General features: G+C 37.8%; 3 protein-coding genes across 3 annotated transcripts; all 3 read left to right on the plus strand.

Moving 5' to 3' along the window:
* On the plus strand, positions 608 to 4,090 carry LOC109948272 (receptor-like protein 12). The gene has a single exon (XM_020560752.1). It carries the CDS (start codon positions 855 to 857, stop codon positions 3,822 to 3,824), a length of 2,970 nt encoding a protein of 989 aa, XP_020416341.1. The 5' UTR covers positions 608 to 854; the 3' UTR covers positions 3,825 to 4,090.
* LOC18784137 (ribulose-1,5 bisphosphate carboxylase/oxygenase large subunit N-methyltransferase, chloroplastic) lies at positions 6,929 to 10,945 on the plus strand. Its single transcript, XM_007215208.2, has 12 exons — positions 6,929 to 7,341; positions 7,500 to 7,663; positions 7,786 to 7,869; positions 8,023 to 8,080; positions 8,452 to 8,505; positions 9,061 to 9,132; positions 9,219 to 9,299; positions 9,479 to 9,651; positions 9,801 to 9,903; positions 9,978 to 10,109; positions 10,231 to 10,353; positions 10,598 to 10,945. The coding sequence occupies exons 1-12, from the start codon at positions 6,979 to 6,981 to the stop codon at positions 10,682 to 10,684; spliced, it is 1,494 nt and encodes a 497-aa protein (XP_007215270.1). The 5' UTR covers positions 6,929 to 6,978; the 3' UTR covers positions 10,685 to 10,945.
* LOC18781978 (indole-3-glycerol phosphate synthase, chloroplastic) lies at positions 11,411 to 14,764 on the plus strand. The gene is made up of 8 exons (XM_007215440.2): positions 11,411 to 11,737; positions 11,846 to 12,088; positions 12,272 to 12,448; positions 13,222 to 13,296; positions 13,423 to 13,467; positions 13,568 to 13,732; positions 13,944 to 14,022; positions 14,272 to 14,764. Exons 1-8 carry the CDS (start codon positions 11,594 to 11,596, stop codon positions 14,514 to 14,516), a joined length of 1,173 nt encoding a protein of 390 aa, XP_007215502.1. The 5' UTR covers positions 11,411 to 11,593; the 3' UTR covers positions 14,517 to 14,764.

The raw sequence follows: 22,701 nt of genomic DNA on the forward strand, positions 1-22,701 counted from the left end.
GTAGTTTTATAGAGGGATTTAGAAGAAAATGTAGAACATGAAGCAAATTTAGTGGTGGATCCATGATTTCAAAAATAATTATGCAAAACTTACATACTAAATTTAACTACAAGTGAATTTTATTAATAAATATAAAAAGATACATTAGTTAGGGAATGTAATTAACCTTATCCTCGAATGCAGAAAAGTTGATGCCAAAAGGTAAAGAATAGGAGAGATCAACTGGGTAGTTATAACCCTATCAAAAAAAAAAAAAAAAAAAACTGGTAGTTATAACGTTTCTTTTATTATTATTATTATTTTTTGAGTTGGGATACAGATGCGTACTTTTTGTGGTTGGAAAATTTTGGGCCAGGCGGTAGCCTTGTCCGCCCTCCATGTAGAACCACAACTGGACATATTTCAAACAGAGATGCCAAACTGACATGACTGAGACCAAGTCACCACAAGATTTTTTTCACTAACCTAAAAAAACAAAATGGAATTAAAAGAGAGTGGAGGAGGGAAATGCCCTCCTCTCCTCAGCAACACATTTGGGTTCACAAATTATGTTCAAAGCGATCATGTTCGATTATGTCACTACTTTTAATAATTCTAGTTTGACAGCAATGTTTGTGGTTACATGCAAAAGACTCTGTGGAACAATACTTCCAGCAAAATAAATATCAAACCTGCAGACGACTTGATTTTAAGTCTTGGAGTGACTGATTTGGCTTCATCACCGCTCATCAAGCATCCCCATTTTCCTTGGTTATTTTGCATGAGCTGTGTCTATAAAAGGAGCTTATAATTTCTCCACCCTTAATTGTGTGAGAGCCATAATTAAGCATACATAATCAGAAAACAAAGCTGCGATGGGAATGGAATCGTGGTGGTCGAAGTTTATTTCTGTATGTAGTTTTATTTTGCTATTACTCAATGCCACTCACTGTTTTTCACCTGCACAGAATGAGGCACTTGGCCAGGTTGATGAGTGCTCAGCCTTGCTGCAGTTCAAGGAAAGCTTTGCAATTAACAAGTCTGTTTCTGCAGATCCTCTTGCTTATCCGAAGGTTTCATTTTGGACGCGAGAAGGAGATGGGAATCGGAGTAATTGTTGTTCATGGGATGGTGTTGAGTGTGATGAAGACTTTGGCCATGTTGTCGGCCTTGATCTCCGTAGCAGCTGTCTCTACGGTTCTATCAATTCCAGCAACACTCTCTTCCGCCTTGTTCACTTGCAGTGGCTTGACCTCTCAGATAATCACTTCAATTTCTCTCAAATACCATCAAGGTTCGGTGATGATCTTTCGAATCTAACATATCTCAACCTTTCAAATTCCTTGTTTTCCGGAGAAATTCCACCAGAAATTTCAAAGTTATCGAAGCTGTCTACCCTTGATCTGTCTTTCAATTATCACAAAGTTAAAGTTTATGATGATAGTTTCCCTTTGAAACTGACCAATGCCAACATGAGAAGCCTGGTTCAGAACTTGACCGCCATAAAACAACTTCATCTTAATTGGGTAGAGATGTACTCCACTGTGCCTGATATCTTGGTCAATGCATCTTCTCTCACATCTCTCCAACTTGGCGTTTGTGTGTTGAATGGGGAATTCCCAATTGGCATCTTCCACCTACCAAACTTAGAGGTTCTTGATGTGAATGGTAACTCATACCTTACCGGTTATTTTCCTAACTTTAACAGGAGCAATGCCCTCAAGAAATTGAATGTTGCCAACACGAATTTCTCTGGCCAACTGCCTAACTCCCTCGGAAACCTTCATTCCTTGACTACTTTTGCCATCTCATTGTGTAATTTTCATCCCAATGTTCCATCTTCTTCATTGGCAAACCTTACCCAACTCGGTTACCTTTCCATGTCTACATTTAATGACGTTTCCAAAGGCAAGCTATCTGTTTCTTTTTCTTGGGTTGGAAAACTAACCAAACTCTACCACTTGAGCCTTGGAGATACCAACATAAAGGGAGAATTCCCATCTTTTGTGTCTAACCTGACACAACTTGAATTTCTAGACTTGTCCGATAATGAAATATCTGGTCAAATCCCATCTTGGCTTATGAAGTTGACCCAGTTAACCACTCTAAGCCTTGGCGATAACAATTTGCAAGGACCAATTCCTAGGTCGCTCTTCCAACTCAAAAATCTTGAATATCTTTCTCTTTCCAGTAATAACTTGAGTGGGTTGGTTGAGTTTGATCAGTTTTCCAAGCTCAAAAAGTTGAAGCGCCTTCTATTATCGGACAACATGTTATCTGTGGAGATCAGAAATGATTTAAGTGCTACTCTTCCAAAGCTTCAAACTCTAGCACTGGGCTCCTGCAACTTAACAGAGTTTCCAAATTTTTTGAAAAATCAATCCGAATTGACTAAGCTAGACCTTTCTGAGAACTATATTCACGGCCCAATACCGAAATGGCTATGGAATGCAACTATTGAAACTTTGTGGGGACTCCGTCTCTATGACAACTTTTTGACAGGATTTGACCAATATCCAGGCATTCTCCCATGGACAAATCTGAACTATCTGGGTCTTGGGTCTAACATGTTACAAGGACCTCTGCCAATTCCCCCGCAATCAATCAGATTATATGATGTCGAAAACAACGAATATACTGGAGAAATTTCACCCCTGTTCTGCAACTTCAGTAATCTCCAAGTTCTCAGGTTGTCCAACAACAGCCTCAGTGGCATGCTTCCACAATGTTTGGGTAACTCTAGTGTTTTGGAAGTATTGGGCCTGCATAACAATTTTTTTAATGGATATATTCCTCCAATATGTCCAAGCAAAACTAGTCTGAGAATTGTTGATTTTAGTTATAATCAGTTGCAGGGGAAGCTACCAAGAGGGGTGATGAATTGTACTCAGTTAAATGTTCTTAATTTTGCAAACAATCAGATGAGTGACATCTTCCCATCTTGGTTAGGGGCACTTCCAGAATTAAGGAGTCTCATTTTGCGGTCCAATGGATTTCATGGCGTAATTGGGAAGCCTGCAACTAAACATGAATTCCCAAATTTGCGCATCATTGACTTATCTAACAATGGTTTCTCAGGTATGTTGCCCTCTAACTACTTCGAGATTTGGAATTCCATGAAATATGTTGACGAAAACCAGCAAACTTACTTTGAAGTAGATACGGATGTCGTCGGTGGAAGTTACTTTCAAAGTGATTACGCAATGACAATAAGTGGTAAAGGTGTTCAGTTGAAATATGAAAAGACCCCTTATCTTCTCACAGTCATAGATCTGTCAAGTAATAGATTTGAAGGAGAGATTCCAGAAGGTCCCGTTGGGAACCTAAGAGGCCTTGTTTTGCTGAACCTTTCCAACAACTCTCTCACTGGTCACATCCCCTCATCTTTAGGGGACTTGGCTTTTCTCGAATCGTTAGATCTCTCCCAGAACCAGCTCTCAGGAAGGATCCCGAGTAATTTAGCACAACTCACTTTCCTTGCATATTTTAATGTATCCCATAACCATCTCTCCGGGCCTATACCACTTGGCAAACAATTCGATACATTCCAGGAGGACTCGTACGAAGGAAACTCAGGTCTGTGTGGAAAGTCTCTGCCAAAGAAATGTGAAGATTCTGAGAGCTCAACGCGGCCACCATCATCAATCGTGGGAGATGATGAAGACTCTGTATTTCAAATTGCACTAGATTGGTACGTGGTTGTGCCAGGAGTTGTTAGTGGTCTGATAGTTGGAGTGGTTGTTGGGAACATATGGACAACAAAGAAGCACGAATGGTTTGTGGAGACATTTAGTAGGAGGAGGAAGCCAAGAAGCACAAGGGCTAGGAGGGGACGCAGAACTTAGCCCAAGGCCATGCATCTGTGTTTAGTATGCATGTTTGGTGTGTCCATAAGGGAAGTATTTGAGACTCCAAAGAATGTTTTGCATATGTGGTGTGAAGTTTCGTGGTACCAATTGTGTAGTATATTTTGCATATGTGGTGGTGTAAGTTATTTGTAGATGTTCAATAACATATTTGTAATGTATTTCTCAACAAGTACTCAAATATGTCTTGAGAATTTGAAATGTGTTTGGTTTAATAAAGTGGATTGCAAGTTACGTCTTGAGAATTTCTTGATTCTAGCTGATTAATTGCGATTGTTTTTTTATGTATTTAGAGACTAACAAACTATAGTAATAAGCTTAATCTTTGAGTACTTGTTTTAATTGTGCTGTAATTTTTCCTATTTGGTTATTAGTGCAAATCCCAGACAAAATTGCTATCAACTTTTGACCAACTGAAACAAGTATGCCATTCATTCAAAACAATCATCTCCCTTGAGCTTGAAGAGTTTCTTTAGGAAATAAATGTCCCTTGACTGAAAGAGTTAAAAGACCATATGTTAAGACACTGAAATGTTAAGAGGACATGCTCTCACAATCTCGCACCAGTTAAGTTAAAGACAGAAATAGTCCGATAATAAAACAAATGTACTATAATTCTTTTTAGGAAGGCCAGGCAACCAAGTAATCCTCAAATAACATCCTCATCTGGGACTATCCTTAAATTCCGAAGCAACAACCTTTAAATTTGCTTGAATTTACGGTTACACCATTGATTTTTGCCTGAATTTACAGTTATAACATCGACTTTGCATGAATTTACGATTGTGCCATCAGTTTTGCTTGAATTTACGTTACACCATTGATTTTGTCTGAATTTACAGTTATGCCATCAACTTTTCTTGAATTTACGATTATGCCATTATTTTTTCTTGAATTACGATTATACCATTGATTTTTCTTCAATTTACGGTAATGCCATTCATTTTCCTTGAATTTACGATTATGCCATTAGTTTTGCTTGAATTACGATTATGGCATTAATTTTTCTTGAATTTACGGTTATGCCATTCATTTTTGCTTTAATTTACGATTATGCCTTTCGCTTTCCACGAATTTACGATTATGCCATTGATTTTTCTTGAATTTACGGTTATGGCATTATTTTGTCTGAATTTACAGTTATAACATCGACTTTTCTTGAATTTACGATTATGCCATTCGTTTGCTTTAATTTACCGTTATGCCATTGATGTTTCTTGAATTTACAGTTATGCCATCAATTGTCCTTGAATTTACGATTATGCCTTTTTTTATTGAATTTACCATTATGCCATTGATTTTCCCTGAATTTACAGTTACGACATCAACTTTGCTTGAATTACGATTATGCCATTATTTTCCCTGAATTTACTGTTATGCCATCCATTTTTCTCGAATTTACGATTATACCATCATTTTGCTTGAATTTACGATTATGCCATTGATGTTTCTTGAATTTACAGTTGTGCCATTGATTTTGCTCAAATTTAAGATTAGACCATCAGTTTTGTTCGAATTTACATTTATGCCATCGATTTTGCTCGAATTTACTGTAAGATCCCACATCAACCAACGGAGAGGGGGTGATGTGCCTTATATGTGAACACCCGCATCCATCTAGCACGAGGCCTTTTGGGAGCTCACTGGCTTCGGAGTTGTAGGAACTCCGAAGTTAAGCGAGTTAGGGGCTAGAGCAATCCCAGGATGGGTGACCCATTGGGAAGTTGCTCGTGAGCTCCCAGAAACAAAACCGTGAGGGCCAGAGAGGGGGGGGCCCAAAGCGTACAATATCGTGTTACGGCGGAGCCGATCCTTGGATGTGACAATTTGGTATCAGAGCCACTCTGCCGTGTGGTGCGAGTGTGCCGACGAGGACGTCAGGCCCTTAAGGGGGGTGGATTGTAAGATCCCACATCAACCAACGGAGAGGGGGTGATGTGCCTTATATGTGAACACCCGCATCCATCTAGCACGAGGCCTTTTGGGAGCTCACTGGCTTCGGAGTTGTAGGAACTCCGAAGTTAAGCGAGTTAGGGGCTAGAGCAATCCCAGGATGGGTGACCCATTGGGAAGTTGCTCGTGAGCTCCCAGAAACAAAACCGTGAGGGCCAGAGATCAGAGCCACTCTGCCGTGTGGTGCGAGTGTGCCGACGAGGACGTCAGGCCCTTAAGGGGGGTGGATTGTAAGATCCCACATCAACCAACGGAGAGGGGGTGATGTGCCTTATATGTGAACACCCGCATCCATCTAGCACGAGGCCTTTTGGGAGCTCACTGGCTTCGGAGTTGTAGGAACTCCGAAGTTAAGCGAGTTAGGGGCTAGAGCAATCCCAGGATGGGTGACCCATTGGGAAGTTGCTCGTGAGCTCCCAGAAACAAAACCGTGAGGGCCAGAGAGGGGGGGGCTCAAAGTGTACAATATTGTGCTACGACGGAGCCGATCCTTGGATGTGACAATTTGGTATCAGAGCCACTCTGCCGTGTGGTGCGAGTGTGCCGACGAGGACGTCAGGCCCTTAAGGGGGGTGGATTGTAAGATCCCACATCAACCAACGGAGAGGGGGTGATGTGCCTTATATGTGAACACCCGCATCCATCTAGCACGAGGAGGGGGGTGGATTGTAAGATCCCACATCAACCAACGGAGAGGGGGTGATGTGCCTTATATGTGAACACCCGCATCCATCTAGCACGAGGCCTTTTGGGAGCTCACTGGCTTCGGAGTTGTAGGAACTCCGAAGTTAAGCGAGTTAGTTGCTAGAGCAATCCCAGGATGGGTGACCCATTGGGAAGTTGCTCGTGAGCTCCCAGAAACAAAACCGTGAGGGCCAGAGAGGGGGGGGCCCAAAACGTACAATATCGTGCTACGACGGAGCCGATCCTAGGATGTGACATTTACAGTTATGCCATTGATTTCGCTCGAATTTACGATTATGCCATTATTTTCTTGAATTTACAATTATGCCATCGATTTTGCTTGAATTTAGAATGCCATTGACTTCAATAAGCCGCGCGGCTGTACTGACACCAAGACTACAAACGGCGCGTTTTATAACTGGATAAACGACCACGAAACCAAACCACTTATAACCTTAGATAAGGCACTTCTTTTACTCTCTGGCTTTGGATAGCCATGGCTGAAGCTTCAAGAGTTCTGCAGACCACTCTCATTCCCAGCTTCCATCCACAACACAGAAGTCCCATATTTCAGTCACTCCCATTGAATTTCCGTAGAAACCCAATTCAGTGCACAGTCTCCACAAGTAACAGCACCAAAGCCACAGTGCCCCAGAAAATCCCATGGGGCTGTGAAAGTGATTCTTTGGAAAACGCTTCTGCCCTGCAGAAATGGCTGACTGACTCGGGCCTTCCACCCCAGAAAATGGCCCTGCAAAAAGTGGAAGTTGGGGAGAGAGGACTGGTTGCTTTGAAGAATATAAGGAAGGGGGAGAAGCTGCTCTTTGTGCCTCCCTCTCTGTTTATCACTGCAGACTCAGTAAGATCTTCTCTGGAAAATTTTCTGAAAGTTACTCAAATGCCCTTTTCTTTATTTCAATTTCATAAAATGATTTGGCTGCCAGTGATTATGTATTGGAAACTAATGCTTTTCTCTATCTACGATGTTTGTTGTGCTTGTCTTGTTTTAAATGTTAGGAGTGGACTTGTGGGGAGGCTGGTAAGGTGTTGAAGCAAAATGGTGTGCCTGACTGGCCATTTCTTGCAACCTATCTGATTAGTGAAGCAAGTTCCCTTGAATCTTCTAGATGGAGCAACTATATTTCTGCCTTACCAAGACAGCCTTATTCACTTCTGTATTGGTAAGCATTAAGAATCTCTTTTCCATGATTTGTTCCAATGGTGGAATTTTCATGAGTCTATCATTTATTATGGGAAGAGTCTACTCTCAGGCTTTTTCTACAGCCTTTATATATCATTTCAGGACTCGCGAAGAACTTGATCGGTATTTGGAAGCATCACAAATTAGACAACGGGCAATCGAAAGAGTTACTAATGTTGTTGGAACGTATGGCCCTGTATTTTCTATTATAATTTTCTTCAAAGCTTTGTTGTTCTGTCATTTGTAACTTTTGGCATATACCATTCTCAACTTAATGTTGTGGTGAGTTCATGATCTTGTAATTGCTGAACTGACTATTTATTCCTATCTCTGGCGCAGATACAATGATTTAAGGCTTAGAATTTTCTCCAAGTATCCTGCTTTATTTCCTGAAGAGGTATTAAACTTATATAGGCCAGTTGCATATATATATACACATATACGTATACATGCTGCTGGAACAACCTCCTACTACTACTCTTCCTTGATTCTGTCATAACTAGTGGAGAGCTTTTTAACATTGCTCAATTCAAGAGCCAGATCAGTTTTCGATCAATGATCTGCATACAATTATCTGGATTCCATAAATTTACTCATACTTCTTTATCTCCATATCATATAGTGAAACTATCCTTCATTTTGAGCGTAATGTGCGCATTCTAAACTTCAATGCATGTATGCTTTGCTACTGTTGGACTTTAACTACATGTCATCTTTGATTTTGCCCCATGTGTGATTATTTGACTTCTCTCCTTGTATTATAAACAGGTATTCAACATAGAAACCTTCAAATGGTCATTTGGAATTCTTTTCTCACGCTTGGTAAGTGAAGTACTTAGTTTATAATGACAATGCCATGCTAAATTTGTTTCTGAATCTACAGAATGGTGTCAAATTGTACCAGTTGTTTGACCTTGTGAAGAGAATGGTTGTTAAAGTACACAAATTTATGATGTGATATGATGCCATCATCAATATCATATGGGAAAGGAAGAAATTATCCAAAAACCCTCTGGTTACTGCTTCTCCAATGTAACTCTGCTAATGCACATGCTGTGGATCTTGAACATTAACTGAGCACTTTCCTTAACTAAAAAGATGATGGGACAAAAATTCTGATATGAAGTAGGCATACTTCAAATGTTTCTTTAGAAAATATTATTGACTTGATCTGCCTGTGTTGTCCAAGCACCATCTCTCAGAAAGTCTATATCTTCTTTTTTCCTCGGTACTGTCCCACATTTTATTTTTTTGTGCTGTATCAGCTGGTACTGAAATAACACGTTGCTTGAAATTTGATATTGGATATTTCCTCGAAAAGGCAACATTGGTTTGTAAAACGTATGACCTCAACTTCTTTTTTTCTCATAAGCACAGGTTCGGTTACCCTCGTTGGGTGGAAAGGTTGCCTTGGTTCCTTGGGCAGATATGCTGAACCATTGTTGTGAGGTTTGTCTGAGTCTCTTTCAGTAAACATGATCCGAAGTATTTCACAAGTCTTACTCACTATGTGCATCTTAATTTGACTGCTGTAGGTAGACGCATTTTTGGACTACGATAAATCATCACAGGGAGTTGTCTTTTCAACAGATGTGTCATATGAGCCAGGTGAGCAGGTAAACAATGGCCTTTTTTCACAACTGTAGGTATAAATCAATTATTGAAGTTGCAAAGACATACCCAAAAAAGAAATAATTGAAAAGCATTAATTCAATGTCTTTTTAGGTTAATCATTACTTAGTTACGTGTTTAATCATCAACACCTCTAGTGATTCCTTTTCATCACTTAATGCAGGTTTTTATTTCCTATGGCAAGAAATCTAATGGAGAGCTACTGTTATCCTATGGGTTTGTCCCAAGGGAGGGCACCAACCCTAGAGATTCTGTTGAGTTGTCACTTTCCATTTCAAAATCTGACAAATGTTATAAGGAGAAGTTGGAAGCTTTGAGAAAGCATGGACTATCAGCGTGAGTACCTGATAGCTCTAACAGATCATATTTTTAGTCTTTAGTCATTTTTAAGCTCTCTTTTGCACCTCATACGAACATGGTGAATTTTTTGGCGGTCAGTGTGAAGTGTACTTGCTAGTCACCAAACTGTATTTTTCTCCAAGCAGATCTCAATGTTATCCTATACAAGTCACTGGTTGGCCACTGGAGCTAATGGCATATGCTTATTTAGCCGTCAGTCCTCCAAGTATGAGTGGACAATTTGAAGAGGTGTGATAGTTTAGCTTCCTAGTTTTAATCAAATCTTCAATGTTGTAGAACCTATCTGAAAGATTGTATTTTAGATGGCTGCTGCAGCATCCAACAAATCTACCACCAAGAAGGATTTAAGATACAGTGAAATAGAGGAAGAAGCGCTTCAGTTCATATTGGACAGTTGTGAAGTTAGCATATCAAAGTATAACAAATTCTTACAGGTGAGCCAATAATTTATAAGAAAATTCTACATCTTTCAATAACAACACAACTCTATGCTCGCTAGATAGGATGGAGCTAAGAACCTTGAACATTTAAGTCACAATTGATTTATACTGACAGGCAAGTGGATCAATGGATTTGGATGTGACATCTCCGAAGCAACTAAACCGAAGGTTGTTTCTGAAACAGCTAGCAGTAGACTTGTCTACCAGTGAACGGAGAATCCTATTTCGTGCTCAATACGTAAGAAAAATGATATTTTGATTCTATAGATTGATTAGTCTAACCAGAGCATGAAGCATGCTGCATTTGGTACATAGAAGTCTATAAGCACTGTGCATGTAGGTCCTGACGTTTCATGAAAGTCGGAACTTAAAAAAATAGAACTTTACTTGTTGATTGCATGTATTTGGTGAGACATATGCTTTGCTGTTGTTTTTTATAATGTATCTTTCTTTATTTATGTTGCTGATATGCATGGTTTCAGATACTGAGAAGGAGATTGAGGGATATGAGAAGAGGTGAACTGAGAGCTCTAACAATCTTCAACGGGTTCAGGAAGTTTTTCAAGTGACAAGAGTTTCGAGTATGATGTGATGTAAACCTGTGCTTACAGTTCTAAGCCATTTTTCTGATGAGCTTTTGGCTCAATTTTACATCCTGGCTTCCTATGTGACTTTAGGCAAGTCAATTGAGTTTTATCAACACAACCATCATTTGGAAGGAGTTCATGGCCAAAAGGATGCATTGCTATTTACATGTATCAAAGGGGAACAAGAAAGCTATGACCTTGAGTTTTCTGGTTTATTAAATAGAAAATTTCATCTGGTGCGTATATAGTCTCCTAACAGGTCTCAAAGTCTATCTGGTGTTGATTAAATAGATAATACAGAGGAAATAATGTTCAAGATAAGCTACGTTTATCAATCCTTTCACTTCACCAACAAGGAAAAAAAAAAAAACTTCCTCCTATTTTATTTTGTTTTAATTTAGTAAGCCAAATAAAATGAATACAAAAATTTAATACTCCAATAGAAGGAAATGAATGCATATCATATGTGGGTTACATTGGCGAAGGTAATATGTATGCTCCCTTGCATCTGAATTCGATGTCCCTTGCATCCAAGTTCGATGTCCCTTCCCTTCCCGTGCATTAGTCTAATTATAATATTCTTTTACTAGAAGAAAAATAGAAGGAAATGATCGGTCCAAATAAGAAAAATAAAGAAACGGAAAAATGGATATAGAAAATTCACCCTAAATAGAAGAAATTTCAAATCACAATCAACCAATTCCTAACCCAAGTCATAAATGCTAATTCAAGGACAAAGCTTTCCTAATTAACCAGGAAATATGTTTTTTTACCCACTGCCACAGCCACAGCACAGCCTCAGCCTCGGTCTCAGCGCCCAAAAACCCAGAGGCCCAAAAGACGCACAGCCGAGAGTCCCTTTCTTGTTTGTCTGCAAATCCTTATTGAATAATGGAAGGTTTGGCTTCGTTCCGGGCTGTCCCTTCTTTTACTTCCAGACCCAGAAGTTCCATACTCGGCACAGCTTTGAACCCGCGTAGAGGGAACTCGCTGTCTTTTTCATCTTCGTCTTCCTCCATTGTTCGAGCTCAACAGGTTCTTAATTTTTAAATTTCTTAGTTTATTTGCAGTTGTTCGTGTTTACAATGCAATACATTGAATTGATATTTTGAATTTTCGTTGAATTTGTTTGTTTGTTCTTAGATGGAGTCTAAGGATGACGAACCTGAGCCTGAGAAAATTGAGCTGAAAATCAAGGAATGGGAGAATAGCATGTACCACAATGAAGTAGCTGCGAGCCAAGGCATCAGAATCAGAAGGAGACCACCAACTGGACCCCCTTTGCACTATGTTGGGCCCTTTGAGTTTCGCTTGCAGAATGAGGGCAATACTCCACGAAATATTTTGGAGGAAATCATTTGGCACAAAGACACTCAAGTTGCACAGGTAAAGTCATCAACTTCATGTTTTTGATGAATTGGGTTGTCAGAAAAACTAAAACCCAAGAAAATGGAGGATTTAAAGATCCAATTGGAAAAAAAGCAGAGTAATTTGGTCAAATTTTGTTATTGGATGTGTTGCTAATTTGAATATTGCTAATGATATTCATGATTTGACTGCTGGTTTCAGTTAAAGGAGAGGCAACCTCTATATTCTTTGAAGAAAGCTCTTGATAATGCTCCTCCTGTTAGGGATTTTATTGGAGCTCTTAGAGCAGCAAATTCACGAACTGGACTGCCTGGTTTGATAGCTGAAGTGAAGAAGGCTTCTCCAAGTAGAGGAGTCCTGAGAGAAAATTTTGATCCGGTAAGTCTGCGATGCTTATTGTGATTCATGTGCTTGGAAGTTTGTTTCTATTCCTGTCCTGGTGGTACCAGATTCAGTGTGCTGAATTAATTAATTCATGCTCATCAGAATAGAGGTGGTGTTACCATTGGAAATGAAATGGAAGCATCATTTGCCACTTTCCAAACCTTGTTCTGTGATACTGATCAGGATATACTTTTCATCCTCCTAGTCCAATCCAATGACTTCCTCATTTGGTTGGAATGGGACAAATGCATTATATATGTATGCTTGTTTGCAGGGACGGAGCCAGAAATTTTCTTTAGTATGAGCGACTTTGAACTATATAATAAGATTAAAAAAAAGTAATGCTAAAAGGGCTGCATTCTTTTACCAGTGATCACGTTATGTAACAGTTCTCATCTGTCTCTTACATCAATTATTATGCCAGTTATTAAAATTAACATTTTTATACCAGTGATAATTTATAATTAATTCAATTGAAATCCACTAAACTAAAAAATTTGGTCAAACCAAATATTGGCAGATAAGATTACATAACTATAAGTGTAGTGTAGTTATATTTAAGGTGAAGGAGGGGAGTATTGGCATTGCTTGTATGCTGTGTCTTTTCTACACATGAATACAATCTTTTGGGAAAATAAAACTTGAGTGGGGTTTGCCGCCCCCAATGGACATTAGCTGCCTACGTTGTTTTTGTATGTATGATAAAATCGTTCTCTCCCCCAATTCTTCTCATTAGTTCTTATTCATCTAATATTTTCTCATGATAGGTGGAAATTGCCCAAGCATATGAAAAAGGGGGAGCTGCTTGTCTTAGTGTTTTGGCAGATGAAAAGTTTTTTCAGGTGAACAAATCAGTTTTATCTGTTTTGATACTCCTACAAGGCTACAATTGATTTTCTTTGGAAGTCATGATATTTAAAAGTAAAACTATTAGCCATTTCTCACTTGCTTTCGGTTAATCAATATAGGGAAGCTATGACAATATGCTGGCAATAAGAGATGCCGGAGTAAAGGTTTGTTCCATAAGCAATGTTCCTCAGTTCATAGTATTGTTCACATGCTATGATTTACTATTGGTATAAGTTATTCTTTTAACACTAGCAAAATTTGCAGTGCCCTTTGTTGTGCAAAGAGTTTATCATTGAGGCTTGGCAAATCTACTATGCTCGATCCAAAGGTGCAGATGCGATTCTTTTGATTGCTGCTGTTTTGCCTGACCTTGACATCAAATACATGACAAAGATCTGCAAGATGCTTGGCATGGCCACACTTGTTGAGGTTTGAGTTGTACTTTCATCTTTTGTTTTTTTTTTTGTGAGCGGTAATGTTGTGAGGTTTCAAGTGGGAAAGATGTCCTTGTCTGTATGAGTTACTGTTCTTGAATGTCTGTCATATTCTGGGCTACTTTCATATGCAGAGTTATGCTTCAGTTACGACATCTTCAATGAAATCTAATCCCCAAAATATATACTATGTTACATTGTTGCAGGTGCACGATGAGAGGGAAATGGACCGTGTTCTTGGCATTGAGGAGGTTGAGTTTATTGGCATCAACAACCGCAATCTGGGTAAAATTTCCTAAGTTCTGTGAATTGGCATATGCTAGGAAACTTCTATTTCCTCGTACTTTACAATATGGCTGTTTGCTAATCATATCATCTTTATGTATATATTTTGAATGACCAATGTTACCAATCTATGTAAAGATAACTAGTATTTTGAAGCAACATCTGAGATCTTTTCTAAAGTCTTCAGTAATGTACTTCCTGTTTGAATTTTGTGTGCAATATGATAAGCGTGGTTTTGCTTGCCGGCAGAAACATTTGAGGTTGATATTGGTAACACAAAGAAGCTTCTTGAAGGAAAGCGGGGTGAAGAAATCCGTAAAAGAGACATAATTGTGGTAGGAGAATCCGGTCTATTCACTCCTGATGATATTGCCTATGTACAAGAAGCTGGAGTTAAAGCAGTTTTGGTAGGAGAGTCGATTGTGAAACAAAGTGACCCTGAGAAGGGAGTAGCTGGACTTTTTGGTAAAGACATATCTTTACAGTCAGTTTAGGGAGATTCCACCGAAGTAGTTCAAACGAGAGACATTTCCTTATATGATATTGTATTTTTTTTCCTGTCCTTACTCTCTGCATCCAGTCTACATCAAAGAGTAAAGTGGAATAAGTTGTGTGCATCAACAGCTTGTGAACTGTGATAGTGAGAGTTTTTGTAACTCAATTTCGTTTTTGTTGCTCGGAAGGATTTTTGTAATTCAATTCTAATTGAGTTACAATTTCAGATAACATTTACACCCCAAAATATATTTCTGGTAAAAAGTGTGTTTTATAGGAAACAGAATAAATGAGGGAACAACTGAAACAAGTGAAAAAGAAAATAAAGTTTTTCTATTTTATTTGTTTTGCTAAATTTACTTTTACTTAAATGGTAGAGTCACTACGATTAAATGACACTAGAAACTGATAGACCTGTTGGCAGAAAAACGTACATTCATGTTTGTTCGAGTAATAGCAATAAGATTCCTTCAGTTTTGCTTATCTCTTTGCATTCAGTGACTGACATGTGAATTTCACTAACTTTTAAAAAATATAGAAAAGATAATCATTTTTTATCTTTACAGCTTCCTCTTTTATATTTTTTTTCACTCAACGAAAAAGATAATGGAGACTTTGAAAAAGGTCAAAGGAGAAATTTTTTTTAAAAGAAGCCAAAATGGATAAAATTGCCCTTATTTATTTTTGGATTTCTTAAGGAATTTTTTATATTTGCATGTCTTTGGTTTAAAAGTTGAGAGGTTTTTCTGTATTTATTGAAAAAGTTTTGGTTTTTTCTAAAAGTGAAAGTTTTTTTTGTGGCTAAAATCTAAATTTACTAAAAGATAATGCCTTTCTCTCTTTATCTTTACACCTTTTTCACTTTATCTTTTTCATTCAGTGAGTGACATGTGTACCGTACTAACTTCTTAAATGAAAAACAAAAGATCAATTTTCAGCTCTTTATCTTTTCATCTTCCCCTTTTAATTTTCTCTTTTTCATTCAATGAGTGACATGTATACCCCACTAAATTCTTGAAAATATAACAAATGTAGCATCTTCCTCTCTGTCTTTTCATCTTTCTCTTTTAACATTTTCTTCTTCATTCAATTAGTGAGATATGTATTTCACTAACTTTTTGAAAATATAGAAAAAATAATAATAATTTTTTATCTTTACACATTCCCTGTTTACCTTTTTAAATCAATGAGTGTTGAAAGTATCCTCAATCTCCTCTTCATTCTACCTCCAAACCCTATTGACATAAAAAAAACACCATTAATCTAATTTCATCCACCTCATTGCCTCGCATAATTGTGGAAGTAATGTGTGTTACGATCACCTTTCTGCAACCAAGACACTTGAGATCATTGCCGCCAAAGAGTTTCCTCCTTCAATAAAAGGCAATCAATATCACATTGCAACAAAGCCTTTTGTTGGATGATATGTTCAAAAGGAAATACTTGATGTAGTTCGGCGAGCTAACTTCAAAGCCTTTGCAATTTTTCTGGCACATGCCCAAAACTGGATTTATTCCAATCCGATAAACGTTGAGCACATTCAATCAATTTCTCACAAACATCACTTCTAGTATGATCATCACTCCACACAATTGAAATTGTTTCTACACAATCTTCTTCTTCTATCCACATCTCCTAAAAAAAGAAACGTCTCTTCTGAACCCATCTTCTTTGAGAGTTGTTGTCAGTCACAACTAACAAAGGAAGATGATCAGACTCCAAGTAATCCAAATTATAAGTGATCATATTGGCACAAGCTTGCCATAATCCCTTATTTGCCACAGCACGAACAAGTTGAGCATTAACATTCTCAGCTCCAGCTCTATCATTATCCCAAGTGAACTTGTAAGCCTTGAATGGAATAGCCCGCAAATCACAGTCCTCCAAAGCATATCGAAAGTCCACCATTTGAGACAAAGCTCTGAATCGACGACCAAGTTGCTCTTTATCTTCCAAAATTTCATTAAAATCACCACACCAAATCCAGGGACCTGACCCCACTTGAGATAGACGTGGAAGAAGCTCCCAAGAATGGTGTCGCTGATTTGTCACATGATTTCTATAAAAACCTATCACTCTACAAGAAAAACCTTATGAAGCCTTCACAATAGCATGGATATGAGCCAAAGAGTGAGATAAGATAGTTATTGTCCAATTTTTATTCCGAAGAAGGGCTAAATTTCCACCTAACCTACACCTGTTCACACTAAAGAAATAATCCATATCAAGTATCTTTCGTACCCCTTCTATCTAGTGCACATTAGTTTTCGTTTATGACAAGAAAATCAAATTGGGTCGTTTTACTTTGAGGATTTCTTGAAGAGTACGGAATGTCCGTTGGTTCCCAAACCCCCGAACATTCCAACTCAATAGTATCATGACTCGTGGTGGGCCAGACCACCTGAGCCCACCACGGATTGAAAACTTTTGAATTCGTCATTTTTTCTGAAACCACTTTGGACCATTTCTGTTTCTTTGAGCTATATTGCCATGCCTTTCCCTTCTTTTCGAAGACTCAAGTGTTCCTCTTAGACTTGGAACAAGGAAGCTCAACTTGAAATATTTTTTGTAGATGGATCATGGGCTCGTCTCTTCCATTTAGTTACAAAGATTGGGCCTAAGAAGTTAGACTCAACAGGTGTTGCTTTAGGATTCAGCCCATGACTACCAACCACAGAACTTTCATATGAATTAATTGTGTTCAATTGTGATACGAAAACACTAGCAAACTCGCCATTTAATTTTCCAATCATCCCAACAGAATTGACGTTGGAAATTGAATCATGAGGCAACTGAACATGCATAACGTCTACACAGTCCCTAATAATTCCCTCATTAACTGCAAAATCTTCTTTAATGTGGAAGAGGCAAAGTCGCCTGTTTCATGGTTTAGGTTTTCCGAAACGGTCACTGTTTCAATTGCATTCACGTAATTGCTAGCTCCTTTCACTGACACTTCTTCCTCCGCATCAACCCTAGTCTCAGCCACACATTGAGGTAACTTAGCCATGCTGTGAGTTTCATTTAGCAAAGGGGTCTTGCGTGAAAAAGGTCCTTCCACTCCATCCTTGCAAATTAGGACCTTCCAATGCAGCTCTTAGCCAAGAGCCATACGGCCTCGGTTCAACTTCCCCCAATGTTGCACGTACACCATAGTTTTTCTCTGTATGATTAAGCAATCCACAAATATAACAGAAAATTGGTAAACGTTCATACTGCAGTCTTACTTATGTTAGACCCTTCTCAAGAAGTCAAATTTTTAACACACATCTTAAAGCCTTGGTGACATCCAAATGAACTTTAATGCGTAAAAAAGAACCCACCCAAAGTCTAGTACGACTTTGTTCAATTTCAATATAACCACCTAACGATCGAACAATTAGCTCTCTAACAACCGGATTCATGTAGAGGACAGGTAAATCATGGACTTGGACCCAGAAGTCTTGAGTTGTGAGAGGAACCGTTGCCGGATTACAAAGGCCATCATAGTTTGCGAGTAGCAATAAAGCCTTATCAAAAGTCCAGGGATTTCCATGGATAACTTGTCGTTTATCAGATTCACATGAAAAAGTAAAAAGGAAACGATTAGCATCTACATTCGAGATGGATACACCATCATTCAAACACCATATTTTCTTCATGGTTCGAATAAACACTACCTTGTTAACATTCTCAGTAAGCAGTTTGCCTACCAAAAAGTACAAATCAGAAGCCACTCCATTAAACAAACTCCCTCCAAGATCCAATTATATTTATTCTTCTTCAATTAGAGCAAAGTTAGTGGCAAAACGATTAAGAACCTATCCCCATGATTGCTGCCAGCAGATAAAAAGATGACTATCAGAAGACTTCCTGACCTATCAAAATTTCACTATAGGTTTGAGAACTATAACAGTATTCAGCTTTGGCACAAGAGGTGCTCATTTTAGTTAATTGAAGCTATTCCTTCTTATGCTAATGATGCTATGAATGATATGCTTATTAGTGAATTTACACGTGCAGAGTTAGAAGCTACTCTTGCTTAAATGTTTCCTACAAAAGCACCAGGCTCTGATGGTATGCCAACACTTTTTTTTCCCAGTATTGACATATTATAGGTGACAGAATCACTTCTACATGCTTATCCTGAAGATTGCTCATCCTTCTCATGTGCCAAATTATAGGCCAATCAGTTTGTGTAATGTTCTTTATAAATTGGCGGCCAAGACTCTTGCCAATCGACTCAAGGTGGTGTTGCCTCATGTTATTTCAAGTTTTCAGAGTGCATTTGTGCCTGATCATCTTATCACCGACAACATTATTGCTACTTTTGTGACAATCCATGCCATTAAGAGAAGAGGGAGAAGGGGAAGGAAAAAGATTTCTTTAAAATTAGATATGTCAAAAGCATATGACCGAGTTGAATGAAATTATCTTGCTATTGTGATGGCTAGAATGGGTTTTCATGCTAGATGGGTCTTTATGATTTTAGATTGTATTTCGTCGGTATCCTACTCGGTTTTATGCAATGGTTCCCCATTTGGTCATATTGTTCCTTAACGTAGTGGTTTTCGCCAAGGTGATCCGCTCTCACCATATTTGTTTCTTATTTGTGCCAAAGGTTTCTTAGCACTTATAAGGAGGGCACAATTGATGGGTTTGATTCATGGAGTGGCTATAGTTGGGGGACCTTCTATAACTCCCTTTTTGCCGACGATAGTTTATTATTTTGTAATGCTAACATGCATGAATGTCAGAATCTGAAATATATTTTTGATATTCATAAGAAGTCCTTAGGGCAAAAAATTAATTTTGCTAAATCTACGATCTCATTTAGCCCTTCTGTAGATGTCAATGACCAGCAAGCTATCTCATCTCTGCTAGGAGTTCCTGTAGTGATTTGTCATGAGCGTTATTTGGGCTTCCTACCATAGCTGGAAGGAGTAGGAGGGCGTTGTTTCATGGTATAAGGGATGAGGTCTGGAAGTGTCTTCAATCTTGGCAAGGAAAATTGCTTTCTACTACTAGCAAGGAAATTGCTTCCTGTCAGTGTCTGGAACGATCTTAATTCATTGGTTGTAAAATATTGGAGTAAAGGAAATAAAAGAGGGATCTATTGGAAAAAAAAAATGGCAAAGCATCTGTATACACAAGGTGGATGGTGGCCTTAGTTTCAAGGATTTTGAATGCTTCAATCAAGCTATGGTATGTAAACAGGCTTGGCGGCTGCTCCAAACCCAGGATTCCATTGTTTTTCGTATGCTTAAGGTGTGTTACTTCCCTAACTCAGATTTCATGTATGCTACTCTTGGTTTAGCTCATTCTTTTGTTTGGAGTTCTATTTTGTGGGGAAGAGATTTATTAGATGCAGGCCTTTATTGGCTGTGAGTGATGGTAAGATGATTTATGTTTACAATAATAAATGGATACTCATACCGTCTACTTTTAAACTATATTCACCTTCTTCTCTGCCACCGAGTTCTAAGGTTTGTGAATTTATTTCCTCTCCTCTTGCTTGGAATTAGTCTTTTACAGTCGTTTTTTTTTCCGGGAGGAGGTAGAGTTAATTCAAAGCATCCCTTTGAGTTGCAATCCATGTACAGATTAGTAGATTTGGTTCTTTATTAAAAATAGAAAATAATCTGTTCGATCTAGTTATCAAGTTGTTGTGCAGAAGAAAACTAGTGATATTAATAGTGGAGTTGGTGGTTCCAATGGTGCTCAAATGACATTGTATTGGAAATTGATTTGGAGCCTCCATATTCCAAATAAAATTAAGCATTTCTTGTGGCATGTCTCTCATGATATCCTTTTCACTTGTGTCAATTTGGTGAGCAGGAAAGTAATCCCAAAAGGTATTTGTTTTCGTTGTGGCAAGTCCAATAAATCTCTTATCCATGTTTTATGGGAGTGCAAATTAAGCAAGAAAGTATGGAGGCTTTCTATGTTGGAATTTGCTGTTGAGTAGTGGCATATGTTAAGCATACATTTGTTGGATGTTTTGGAAAGCTAGAAATGATAATCTTCATGGTTAAGGTGTGCATAATTGTACCCATCTTCTTGAGAGGAGTTTTGAGCTTTATAAAGAATCTCATTTATCTCAAGAACAACCACGTGCTTGTAAGGTTAATCAGAATGAGATTTGGAGCCGTCCCCCTGAAGGTTTCTATAAGCTCAATGTTGATGGAGCTACTGACAATGCAACAGGCTTGCGTAGTAAAGGCGTAGGTTGTTCGTAATTATTATGGAGTTATTATGGGTGCCCTAGCCATGCAAAGCCCTCGCTGGGTTTCCATTCTATCTACATAATTGCAAGCAATCTATAGAGGAGTTTTATTTGCTGCAAGTACTAGTTTTTTCCCTCTCCTCATAGAAACTGACTCTTCTGAGGCCGTTATGATGATTAATTCAGGATAGACTATTTGGGCTACTGTCGACAACATTGTGGGTTATGTGAGTAACTTCCTCATGCAGTTTTCTTTAAAGGAAGTCTAATTTTGACCTAGAGAGTATAACAAAGTTGCTTATGCTATTGCCCGTTTTCTTTAAAAGAAGTCCAATTTCGGCCTAGGGAGTCCAATTATTGGTTAGAAGAAGGCCTTGTGTGGCTAATGAATTGTATTCTTGATGGCCTTATTATAACCAATGCTTCTAGTTAATGAAATTTATTTCTTTTCGATCAAAATTTTTTTTTTTTCAATGAGTGATATGTGTACTCTACTAACTTTTTGAAAATACAAACAAGATAATGTTTTCCTCTCTTTATCTTTACACTTATCCCCCTTTATCTTTTTCATTTAATGAGTGACATGTGCACTCCATTAACTTCTAGAAATTTTTTTTAAAAATTACATCTTCCTCTCTTTATCTTTTCATCTTCCCCTTTTAATTTGTTTCTTTTCCATTTAATAAGTGACATGCGTACTCTACTAACTTCTTGAAAATATAATGAAAATAACATATCTTTTCATCTTCCCCTTTTAATTTTTCTTTATCATTCAATGAGTGATATGTGTACTCCATTAACTTTTAGGAAATATGAAAATATAGGGTTTTTATCACAAAATGTACCTAAGGTTCACAAAATTATCAGGTTTCTTCCTTTATGTTTTTTGTTTTTGTGTCAATAGTAGTCCTTAAAGTTAACACTCGTGCTCACAAGTAGCTTCCATCAAGAAGTCTGTTAGTTTGCTTACATGGCACACATGTGGACCCTATATTTCCAATAAAATAAAGAAGTGAAGTAGTAAAGATAAGGTGAAGTTGGAGTACACATATCACTCAATGAATGAAAAAGAAAAAGAGGTGAAGTTGTAAAGATAATGTGTTATCTTCTTGATATTGTCAAAAAGTTAGTGCAATACACATGCCATGTCACTCATTGAATGAAAAAGATAAAAATGAGAGATTGTAAAGATAAAGAGATGTTTACAATTTCTCATTTTAATCTTTTTCTTTCAATGAGTGACATGTATACTGCACTAACTTTTTGAAAATATCAAGAAGATAATCTTTACAACTTCACCTCGTTTTCTTTTCCACTTAATGGGTGGCATGTGTACTAAACTAACTTTGAAAAAAAAAAAAAAAACTTTTAATTCTTGAAATTAGAAAACATGTTTCGAAATTTTCACCTTGCATAAGTATAATATAATAATAATTTGGGAAGTAGATTCTATCCCAAGTGGTGATAGTTGTTTTTGAAATCTACTTCCAATCAAAATCCCTATTATCTAATGTAAAATGGTCATTAGTGCATAATTTTCCAGCCAAACGTTATACTTAATTTGCTTCTTCATTATCTCTCTCCTCTCAATTCTCCCATTAGAATTTCTTATTTATTATTTTCATTACATGTTATTAGTTCACCACTATAACACGTGAATTGATAACAGTACATGACAATGTACGTAACTTGTAACATTCACACATATTCTCATTACGTAGATATCATAATACTCTCTCATCTTCTTCTCTTCCCTTCATATCAATGCATATAAAACTTGTTCTAATTAGAAAATAGCAAAACTTTGGCAATTGTTTTGGATCTTGTGAAGGGCTCGCATTTTCTTTTGTAACTTTTGTTGATTGAACCCAACATATAAAACGAATAAAAAAGTAGGGTATACAGTATTTCTGGACTGATACAGAATTCGTACAAGCTGATAACAGATGGTAGGGGTAACCTGAAAATGGAAACCTATT

The sequence above is a fragment of the Prunus persica genome, chromosome G3 (assembly GCF_000346465.2).
Source record: "Prunus persica cultivar Lovell chromosome G3, Prunus_persica_NCBIv2, whole genome shotgun sequence".
Taxonomy (NCBI): domain Eukaryota; kingdom Viridiplantae; phylum Streptophyta; class Magnoliopsida; order Rosales; family Rosaceae; genus Prunus; species Prunus persica.

Coding starts and splice junctions, on each gene's coding strand:
- LOC18784137 (XM_007215208.2), top strand. CDS start 6,979: ATGGCTGAAGCTTCAAGAGTTCTGCAGACCACTCTCATTCCCAGCTTC. Junction 7,342..7,499: donor TGTTTATCACTGCAGACTCA/GTAAGATCTTCT, acceptor TTTAAATGTTAG/GAGTGGACTTGTGGGGAGGC. Junction 9,133..9,218: donor TGCTGAACCATTGTTGTGAG/GTTTGTCTGAGT, acceptor TGACTGCTGTAG/GTAGACGCATTTTTGGACTA.
- LOC109948272 (XM_020560752.1), top strand. CDS start 855: ATGGGAATGGAATCGTGGTGGTCGAAGTTTATTTCTGTATGTAGTTTT.
- LOC18781978 (XM_007215440.2), top strand. CDS start 11,594: ATGGAAGGTTTGGCTTCGTTCCGGGCTGTCCCTTCTTTTACTTCCAGA. Junction 12,449..13,221: donor TGAGAGAAAATTTTGATCCG/GTAAGTCTGCGA, acceptor TTCTCATGATAG/GTGGAAATTGCCCAAGCATA. Junction 14,023..14,271: donor CATCAACAACCGCAATCTGG/GTAAAATTTCCT, acceptor GCTTGCCGGCAG/AAACATTTGAGGTTGATATT.